At 45.2% G+C, this 10,986-nt stretch overlaps 2 protein-coding genes across 2 annotated transcripts in view; one reads left to right on the top strand and one right to left on the bottom strand.

Moving 5' to 3' along the window:
* The window catches only part of LOC101845681 (putative oxidoreductase GLYR1), a 52,468-nt gene that overhangs the window by 31,384 nt on the left and 10,098 nt on the right, over positions 1–10,986 (bottom strand). The window contains exons 7-9 of the mRNA XM_005096155.3: positions 10,793–10,881; positions 9,722–9,887; positions 6,442–6,576 (exon numbers count right to left, since the gene is read on the bottom strand). Of these exons, the coding sequence (XP_005096212.1) occupies positions 6,442–6,576; positions 9,722–9,887; positions 10,793–10,881 (390 nt within the window). The remainder of the gene's footprint in view (positions 1–6,441; positions 6,577–9,721; positions 9,888–10,792; positions 10,882–10,986) is intronic.
* LOC101845161 lies at positions 962–5,559 on the top strand (the record flags this gene model as incomplete). The annotated part of the gene is given in 2 exon segments (XM_013081251.1): positions 962–3,363; positions 4,240–5,559. Coding segments are annotated over 2 exon segments (3,264 nt in total). The 3' UTR covers positions 5,248–5,559.

Below are 10,986 nucleotides of genomic sequence, written 5' to 3'. Positions count from 1 at the left end.
TCCATTGTAATTTTACGCAATGTTTATTCCTCGGTATAACAATGAACACTGAAATTGACACCTTCACACAGATGTATGTGCGTATAAGTGTGTGTGTGTATCATGCACGTTTGAGTGTGTGTGTGTGTGTGTGTGTGTGTGTGTGTGTGTGTGTGTGTGTGTGTGTGTGTGTGTGTGTGTGTTTATGTGTGTGCAAGAGAGAAAATGTGTGTATGTGTGCGTTTGCGTGTGTGTGTTTATGTGTATGAGAGAAAATGAGTGTATGTGTGCGTTTGTGTGAGTGCGTGAGCATGTGTCAAGTGTACATGAAGCCTACTTGTGTGTCTCTGCGTGTACGTGAGGTACAGGTATAACGAATCCGTATTACTTTCTCTTCCACACAGGACATCAGCGACACAGTCATTATACGTCAACAACGGAGTGAAACCACTAGATACTCTGGGGGATGTCGACAGCCGTGGGATAACGCCCCCTACAGAAAACCCCTACCCCCGAGTGGCGCGATATATGAGTGGCCAGCGGGCAGCAACACCCACGGAGTCAGAGTCAGAGACACTAGCCAGTACGAGGTGACGAGTGGCTTTTTCCCTTAGACGGCCATACAATACATTGTTTAGGTTTCTACCCAGCCGTATAGAAAAAAACAACAACAACAACAAAAAAACGCTCACTTGTAAAAACACCTCTGATTCCACGCTGAATTGGCATAATCGGAAATGTGACGCTGTGTCATAATATATATCGCCACGGAAATGTGACTCTGAGTTGTAACATATCGCTGAGGGACTGGGGTTCGTGTATTACCAAAACAGCGGAGCTTTACTTTTTTTTTAAAGGGGAGGAAACAACATAGATCTACTGCTGATCACAGCAGACATCTAGGGCAACTTTCATAGTTTACCGGTGATACTGACAATACTCGAAAAGTCCAAGGACGTATTATTACTTGCAACCAGCGTTGGGGAAAAAGATTTTGAATGACTTAAAAAGGTTTAGGCTTCAGAAATTTGCGACCATCCACATACTTCTTATTTTACAAACCCAGTGAGCGCATCCATCACTAGGTCAGAAAGAGACGAGCATCCTCACCTCCGTCGTGAGAGAGACATGGAGCGCGCACAGCGCAGGGGGACACCAACAGACACCCAGCGAGACCGCACAGCACAGTCATGCATCGGAGCAACAACTACAACCACCGGGTTCTTTTCACAACGCCGCCAAAACGTCCCCAACTCTCAAAACAAACTTGAAGCGTTGCAAGAAAAGTCCAGATTTAAAAGAGATGGCACATCGCGTGGATTAAAGACGCTGCAAGCCTTGCTTTTCGTGATCGTGATGAGTTTTCTCAGCAAGGTGAGCGGGGCAGAGTCGGTTCCTGTTTGCCCGACTCTATGCGTCTGTCCGCAGTGGCCCCAGACTGCAGGCTCTCTCACAGAGCTAACTAATACCATGGCAGCAGTCAATTGCTCCGGTGCCGGGTTTCACCAGCTCCCTTTAGGCATCGTTTCATGGAAAGCCGGACTACCACTAGGCAACACATCAGCTTCCTTCAACGCCATGGCCAACAGTTCGACACCCACACTGGAACCAAGCGACTCGTCCAACAAGAGGGTGCCAGCAACAATGCAGTTTTTCGACGTGAGCCACAACTCTTTGACCTCAGCCACGTGGCCCCTGGAGCACCCCAACAACAACAGCCGGCTAAGTGGAGGAGAAGCAGAACTCCCCGTTCTCTCCGTGGACCTCAGTCACAACAGCATCCAGGAGCTGGGACCGGACGATATGTCAGTCTACACACAGCTGCGGAGCCTCGACCTGTCCCACAACTACCTGGCTCGCATACACCCCGACGCCTTCCAACATCTCGGCTCTCTGACCAAGCTCAACCTGAGCCACAACGCAATACGAAACTTACACAACGAAACCCTGCGAGCTCTAGTCAACTTACACACTCTAGATCTCAGCTACAATCTACTTGAAGGGGATTTCTTACACGCCATACTACAAGAGCTTTCATCCTTAAAGTATTTATATGTTAGTCACAATTACTTTGCAGACGCGAACCTGCCTTCACTAAGCCATTTACTGTTAATCGACATCTCCGACAATCAGCTGAGGACTGTGCCTGCATTCGAGTTCCCAGGTCTCCCATCGCTGGTCACACTTAGCCTGTCCAACAACTCCATCCAAAGACTCGGGCCAGACTCCTTCCGTGGACTGCAGCAGCTAAGACAACTGTCTCTGGACCATAATCCACTACGAGCATTATCTGAATGGGACCCAGAGGAGTCGTTATTGTCCCCGCCACTTACCCCAGTGCCCTCCGTATTTTCTTATCTGACCCAGCTGACCCACCTAAACCTCAGCCACACCCCAAGTCTCAGCTTCCTCCCGCCTAACCTATTCACGCCCTTGGTTGAGCTGCAAGTACTTGACCTTTCTCACAGCGGCCTGAGCCACCTTTCCGAAATCACATTCCACGGTTTGCCCAGACTCAGCCATGTCTATCTAGCTGAAAACCCCTTCAATTGCTCCTGCCTCAACGCCTGGCTCAGCACACTCACATCCGATACCACTTTCTTAAGCATAAACGCCTCCGCATTCCGCGACACTCAGTCCACTACCTGCATCCAAGAGGACGGCATTCTACTGCCCATTTTTTCCACCACCAGCCTATGCAACGAGGTGCTCATCCACAACACATCGGCCTCCGCCTCAGTGCGGCTGGGCTCCCAGCTCCTCCTGCAGTGCCACTATGTAGCGGACGAACCCAGTGTGCTGGAGTGGTCCACGCCGCATGGCGAGAAACTGCTCTATCATTCTTACCACCCGGCGGCTAGTCATCACCTGATGACCCCAGAGGACATCGAACCAAAAGCGCCTTACCACGACGGCCACTACTGGCACCACAGCTCCTCCTACCACTCAGAGCTCTTTTCCTTACCTGACCGTGTGCTGCTCCTGTCAGACGGATCCCTGTACGTGGACTACACCCTGCGTTCAGACGCCGGCGCATACACATGCCGCGTCAGCAATGCACGCTACAACAAAACGGCCACCATTGAGATCTACCTCAGCTACGGTATATCCACAGAAATAAAAATCTTCGCGTTCATCATTGGCCTGTTGTGTGCTCTCGCTTTCTTCACCCTCAATGTTGTTTACGTGATCATCACGTGGATAGCCCGCCGCCTGGTGAACAAACGTCGCCGAGAGACCATCCGCCAGCTTTTGGAGAACCTCAACGCTTACAAGTCAACTCAAATGACACGAATCCACGAGAACTACGGCCACCAACTCAGCAGGGTCCGAAACCAGTACCACATCCAGCGAGACAAGCTGCACAAGAACTACACTTTCCAGGTGAGTCAACTATCCATGCTTGGCAACAAATTAAAACAACTGGAACTGGCACTGTAGGCTGTGCCAAGTTTGACAAGCGCTGTCAACTATCATGACTTTTCACACCAGATTATGATTTAAAAAGACATCATTTATTTCAGTCTAATAATATGGGCTTTCATTCAAGCACCACTTTAAAAAAAGAGACAATGAACTATGGAAGAGATTTGGTATAGTTTGAAGAGGTGTGAAAAATCACCCACCACTGGAATAACATCACTTACGTACTCAGGGAAAGAATAGAACATTGAAATGGGCAGATCAGGAAAAAAAAGTAAAATTGTAGATCTTTTAAGCCCCCCCCCCCCCCCTCCCAATGGATACAATTTAGATCATTTAAGAGTTGCATCGCTTCAACCCTGTCAGAGCCCACCTGGACTGGACTGAGAGTGATATAATGTCCCAGAAAATTGTCGGGAGACACTAGATAAAAATTCTCCCCACTCAGGAATTGAACACACGTCTTTTGCATGCGATAGCAAGGCACCTTACCACTTCATCACAAACACCGCCGGTATGAGCAGATCAGAAAACACCATCTGACCTTTGCCAACGTACCTAAATAAAATGAGGGTCTTAACAAACAGAGCCAAAGTCTTTAAAGCATCAACGCAAATACAGTATCCCCTCTCCCTCTTCTGTCGTTCTCTTTCTCCTCACCTTACAAAGCTGTACAAGTTTTCCTTACCCAGAAACTAGTTGTATAACTATGCATGATCATTGAGGTAAAGCTCCAATGAAGCGGTAGCCTATCATCCCGCAAAGGGCCCCTTAGTCCTAAGACTGCGAAGAGAGCATCAAAAACTTAGAATGTAAAATCTTGTATCTTTCCCTCAGGTGACACGTGTCAAGCGAGGCTGCTCGAACCAGGTGGAGAGGGTCCGCGACAACTACAACACCAAACTGACTGCACTACGCGACTACTCCAGCAACCAGATCGTCCAGATCCGAGAGCGGGCCAACAATCAGATCGTGCGCATCCGCGACTACGGCAGCACCCAGCTGGAGAGACTCCGCGAGACTTACAAGCTGCAACAGCAGCACGTGCTCAAACTGCTCGACACGATGAACCTGGAGAACTGCCGCAGCGTGGTGGAGACAGAGTGCATGCGCACCGAGAGCATGATCTTTGACATCGACCTTCTGGGCGACGAGGAGGAGGAGCGCACAGACTCACCCGTGTCCGAGTACAACACGGCGAGCAGCAGCCCGGCCACCAGCGTACCCGACGACGAAAGCGCGCTGGCCTCCGCACAGGACGACGAGCTCAGACTCACCATTGACACACACCCCAATGACGACAGCGAGAGCACGGATCGTGACATCACAATCGAGATGAAGACTGCTATTAAATCACCACTAGGCCGTGAAAAAGAACGGGGGGAGGCCTCGGAAATGTGGCAGTATGATGAGGCCAAAGGCAGGCTCGGCTACAGTCCTGACTACTACATCAACCTGCATGACAAGCAGGAGGATTATGCTCCCCAACTACGCGCCGATATCCACGGTAGTCCCCCCCATTACCCCCAGAGACACATGCCACTCCACCTTGGCAAGGATATGTCATACAAAAAAGACATGCCTCTCGCAAGACAGACCCTTGAGAGGCAATACACGCCTGTCACCCAATCATCAGACGGCGGGGAAAGCATGAGCGCAGCCGAAACCACAGATTTCGCAACTCCAGAAGCATCGCCTACAAAAATCTACAGAGGAAGTGATGCGGGCTTTCCCGAATTTCACGTTCAAGAACCCGGCCAACATTCACACACAAAGAGTGGGAGTACATTGGGAGATGTGCATTTACTTAGTGACCCCACTAACGATCCGGAGACAATAGTTTAACAGTGTTGTGAGACTGACAGAGGAGTTGCAGAAAAGTGTTGTTTGTTTTTGTTTTTTAAACGGACATATTCCATTGAAATGTAAACAGAGACGTTGTCACTATACTATACACAAGGATTTCGACTTATTACACACACCATTCAGAATGTTGTTTGTTGAAGTGAACCAAAGCAATGTGTTCAAAAAAAATAATGTTGTTGGTATGATTCTGTTATTAGCAAGATTGTGACATAGTCGGATCTCACTGCCTTTTGAGTATAGTGTATCAGTGTTTTCATGTGCAATTAAATAAATTCATGTTCCACCTCCAAACTGTCTACTATAGAATGCATTACGGGTACAACAATGGAAAAGGGGTTCACTGTGATCATCCTTCTGAAGTACACACAATATATTTTCAAATTGTTCAAAGGGCACCATCAAACTTTTATTTTCAAGGCGGGTCGGGGAACAAAGAATGCAGAGCACAGGCCGGATGATTATTTTGTTCAATGCAATACACTGCATACATACATTAAAAACACAGACAACAACTCCCTATCGTGCCTTACCACTACTCCAAGGACACCAGTAACACAGTCGAGTATGAAAAATTCTCATTGCATCTTTACAGCTTTTTCAAAAAGGGCCTCCTCTTCTTTAAAATAATGTGTGATGGTGATTCAACTTTTTGACAAGCCAAACTATACATAAAAAGAGAATTTGCTTCTCAGTGGTATCCTACCAACTAGTATCACCTATTGGCAAAAAGGATTGTTCATGTCTTGCCAATTCTTTGTAGCCTCTGGGTTGAAAACAAGCCTCCCAGTTGTAACTACTTGTATTTCTAAAGGTGTTTTCTTCTCCCTACAAGTGTGTCAGGGTTCACTGACTATGACTATGATTCTTGAAAGTATCATGCCCACTAGTCAAGTTCGCTTTTAGTTCTAGTAAGAGTTTTACAGAACTTACTAGACAAAAAGGTCACATAGCTGCAGAAGATTAGAGGTGTAACAAGTATAACTACTAAAGAGTAACAAAGAAAAAAGGAGGGGAGATAAAGACGATAGATATAAGATAGGAAAGAAGCACATATCAGAGGGCTCCCCAACCACCCACTAGTCAAGTTCTGAGATGACACAAGCTCTATTTTTGTCACATCTAGAAGCTCGACGAATGACAGCGAAAGGAGTAAAAGTGTCATCAAGTTTTTACCTTGGTGGCTGTCCTGTTCCACACAGTGACCTCATGGCCCGACCTCAGCAAATTCATCACCATTCCTTGACCCATGATGCCCAGACCCAGGAAGCCAATGCGTAGGGGAGTAGGGATAACTGTTTTGCTGGCCACCTGTGATGAAACAAAAAAAACAAATAATGATAGAGCCCATGGTAAACAGGGAGGTCTAAAAAAGAAAAAAACCAACCAAGACCTCCTTAGTTTTAGTAGAGGTTTTTCAGCATTCGCAACTGCACAAGGTCATATGAGCGCCAGAAGATTAGAGGAGTTACAAAAGAGTAACAAACATAAAAAAGAAGGGGAGATAAGGACGATAGATGTTTAATAGGAAAGAAGAAGCAAAACCACACCAGAACACCCGCCAACCACCCACCAGGATCTCATCCACTGTTCACATATATATATGTATATATAAATCTCTTGGTTCCTATTTTTTTTGATGAAACAAGGCAAAGGCACCCAAGGAAAGAAAAGCACATCAACACAATAATGGTCATCTAGAGTTGAGAAAAGGAAAGCAAGACAAACAAAAACAGAAGAAGGATAATAAAATTAGTAAGACCCACTGACTAAGTGGCACCTCCCAACCACACACACATACATATATATATACTTATCTTTCAAAAGTGTGGAACTGAAAAACAATGCTTTTATGGGGGGGGGGGGAAAGGAAAAGACTGGAGGAGGTTGCATGAAATTGGACAATGTGTACAATCATGGGGATTTTGTGCAAATATTTGTTGCCAACAAAAAGATGGTTGACAGTATGAAAGACAGAACTAATATGGAGTGAAACAGAAGACCAATATTTAGGACAATAAATGGGGGTGGGGTGGGGTTTATGAGAATAATGGAAATAATGGGATTAAAAAGGGAAAAAAGGTATCCATGAATCACACAGTTTACAGTGTCACAAGACCCTTTACTGTACCATAACACCAACTCTTTGCACTTTCGGGCTTTATCCTGGAATTCTATGAGTCATTCCTCCATCATCATCATTGTCTTTCCCACCCCGGATCAAACACTTTCCACCTTTCCCTATCCTGGGCTAGCCGCCTTTCCATGTCTTCCCACCTCTTTGTACATCTATTTCTGTGACTCCTCTCCAGCTTCCACATGGTCCTCCCTTTGATCTTTCACCCCACGGGCCCCAATCCAAAACCCTCCTTGCCATGCAGCCTCCTGACTTTCCGAGAGCATGTCCAACCCACCACCACCCTCCCACCCCATCCCTGACCGGGCAGTCTCGCTCTTCTCAATACTTCCTTGTTGGTGACCCTGTCTATCCATCTGATCCTCAGCAGCTTCCCGAGACACCTGCTAAAAAAAACCTAGATCCTCCCTATGCAAATCATGGAGTTGATTTTCATGTCTCACATCCATACAATAGGACTGACTTCACATTTGAGTTGAAGATCCTTAGCTTTGCTCCAAATCCTATTCAAAGATATAAAAGCAGCCTGTGCAGTTCCGATGCGGGACCCCACTTAAGCGCCTGTTCCTCCCACTCTGTCAATAATCATTTAGCCATCAGGTAGCAAATATATTGTTTTGATCCCCCACAGTACACCTGGGATGTGCGCTCATAAGATCAAAAGATATTGTCGATATTGCAAACAATCCATATAAGTCCATACGTTGCGCCGTCTGTGGCCTAGTGGTTAGGCTACCGTACTCGTAATCGTGAGGTTGCGGGTTCGAGCCGCGGGCTTGATGTTGTGTCCTTGGGAAAGGCACTTAAAACACGAATTTTCCCCACTTCACCCCAGTGAAAATGGGTACCCAGCTATAGACAGTGAAAGGTCTTGCAGTTCGTTAGTGTTTGAGCGCTTAACCAGCTGCGTGCACGGAAATCTCCTTGGGAAGCTGAGAATGTTTCTCCGTGTTCTATGGTCTGCTGGGGTAATAATATAGTGTAAAAGGCACAGAGCTTGCTTTCGAGTGGGGACATGTGCTATACAAATGCTATTTATTTATTATTACTTTTTACCCAAGAGACAACAAACTAGATTAAGTCGTATTGTTCTTAACAGAAATCATGAAAAGCAGGAAAATTGTAAGCCTTGACTGCAGTTGGGAGGTGTTGAAGGTGCATCTTTCATTGAGCTCTGGGAAGTTGTAAAAATCGAAAAAAGTATCAAAACTTGGACTTTCAGTGGATTGCTTGCGAGAGCGATAATATGGTGCCTGACTGTCAACCAGAAGGTCAAGCATTTGATCCACATCAGCGTCCAATTCTTTTCTTATATTTTCTACACCCCTAGGACAGGTAGGATCAAGAACTTACTCTTTTTGGGAAAGGACAAAAAATTTCAGAAGTTTGGATTTGACGCGCAGGTTAAAGATCCTTTGGAGGTTCTGAAATTGAACACAGTGTAAGCCTTTTACGCTGCCATTCAAAATTAATTCCCACCCAAAACTACAGCCACTCTTGAGTCAGTAAAAATATTCAAGAGTATTTTCAGAATGGCACCAAGTTGATTAAGCTGCCTGTCAGGACATGGATGATTCTACATAATAACAATAAATAGCATTTGTATAGCGCATGTCCCCACTCGAAAGCAAGCTTTAAGCGCTTTACACTATATTATTACCCCAGCAAATCATAGACCACTCAGAATAATTCTCAGCTTACCTCACGGTTATGAGACCGATAGCCTAACCACTAGGCCACCGACGCCACATTGAATGTAGATGATAAAACAACAATGTATGTAAAAATCAGCTGCACTGTGAGATGAACATGAAGACCTAACAGTCAATTACCCCCTGAGACTCAAGTAGGGGTATTCAGAAAAAGATTACACTGGGACCATGGACATCTACATCTATATGGTCTAAACCCAGGTCTCCCCCTGGAGTCAGTCTTATATCTCCACCAGTCTTATTCATCTGTAAACAATCAGATCTGCCAACCTCTCCATGACCAAAAACATGAGATGAAAGCAGATGACAAAACATGTCGAGAGAACGGAAAGGGGGTAAAAAGTGAAAAATTTTCCATCGCTGTCAGGTTTCAAACTCTGGAACTACGGAAAGAGATGCAAACACCACACTTCAAGACCGCCCCCCCATGAAAAGTTTTTACTGCCTGTACTCTGGTACTGGTACTGAGTAATGTCTGTAGTCCATGTATATGTAACATCTAGATAGATTATATATACACACATTTTCTGCACTTGTACTTTTAACCCAAACTTCCAGCCATCATCCCTCCCCCCTCCCCCTTCTATAAATTCCTGCCTCTGCTCACCTTTTCCTCAGACATAACTTCATCAATATCCTCCAGTTTGGCAGCCACTCCCATGTCTCCTGTGCCCAAAGTGTGTGTGAAGTGATAGGAGTCACGCATAGAGTCATCACCACCTCTCATGGAGATATCAAGGTCTGATGACTTCCCACTCTTAGACATGAAAAACCTGGAGTGGAAAAAAAAACAACCAAAAAAAACCCCCATCAATATGTGAGAGAGACAGAGAGGAGGGGGGAAATTGCAATGGTTAATGAGTGTTGAAGATTAGGTGTTACAAGAAAGTAATAAAAATACAAAAAGAAGAAGGAGAGATTTATAAGGATGATACATGTGTGGTAGGAAAGAGGGAGCAAAAACACATAAGAGCATCAAAGTGGACCTGACGACAACAGACTATAGGGTAAAATAGAGGGAAAGAAAAATGATATATATATAAGGGAAGACCTTCTACATAGTACATGTAGAAAACTTGTATTTGTTCTTGTAAGAGTTTTACGGCACTTGCAACACAATAAGGTCATATAAGTGCCGAAGATTAGAGGTGTTACAAGAAAGTAACATACATTAAAAAGAAGGAGGGCAGATAGGGTCGATAGATTTTTTTATAGGAAAGAAGGAGCAAACCACACCAGAGCACCCGCCAACCACCCACTGGTATGTAGAAAACGTAAAAGTAGACATTGGTCCACAACTTCAAGAAATAATACATCAAAGCAGAGGCCAGGAAAAATGGAAGCCAGTTGTGGCAAGGAGTGGGATACTGGTTTTAGCAAGCGTTTTACAGCACTTGCAACACAATTTGGTCATATAAGTGCTGAAGAAGATTAGAGATTTAACAAGACAGTACAAACTAGAGGTTTTACAAGACTGTAACAAACACAAAGAAGGATGGAGAAGGACGATAGATGTTTGATTAGGAAAGAACCATACCAGAGCACTCGCCAATCACTAACAAGTGACGTACAAATGGATGAACACATCCATGGTAACAACATGAAACTACTGTTTGGAGATAGACTTCCTAAAGAGCAAAGAGGTTTTAAAAAGAAGGGGAAAAAAACTTGAGCCTACTTTTTAGCAGACGATGAAGCTCCAGAGTCAAGGGAGGAACCACTAGGTCGCTTCATGCCGCCTTTGCGCATTGGGGACATCAGTTTACTCTGAAAACAGACAAAAAACATGAAAAACTCAAATTGACAATACAAATTATTGTGCATCAGGAAGTTTAATCTTCTAAAGAGGTATTTTCCTACCACTACCCCCCC

This window comes from Aplysia californica, unplaced genomic scaffold (genome assembly GCF_000002075.1).
Source record: "Aplysia californica isolate F4 #8 unplaced genomic scaffold, AplCal3.0 scaffold00122, whole genome shotgun sequence".
Taxonomy (NCBI): Eukaryota; Metazoa; Mollusca; class Gastropoda; order Aplysiida; family Aplysiidae; genus Aplysia; species Aplysia californica.
This window is presented reverse-complemented; position numbering and strand designations above follow the sequence as displayed.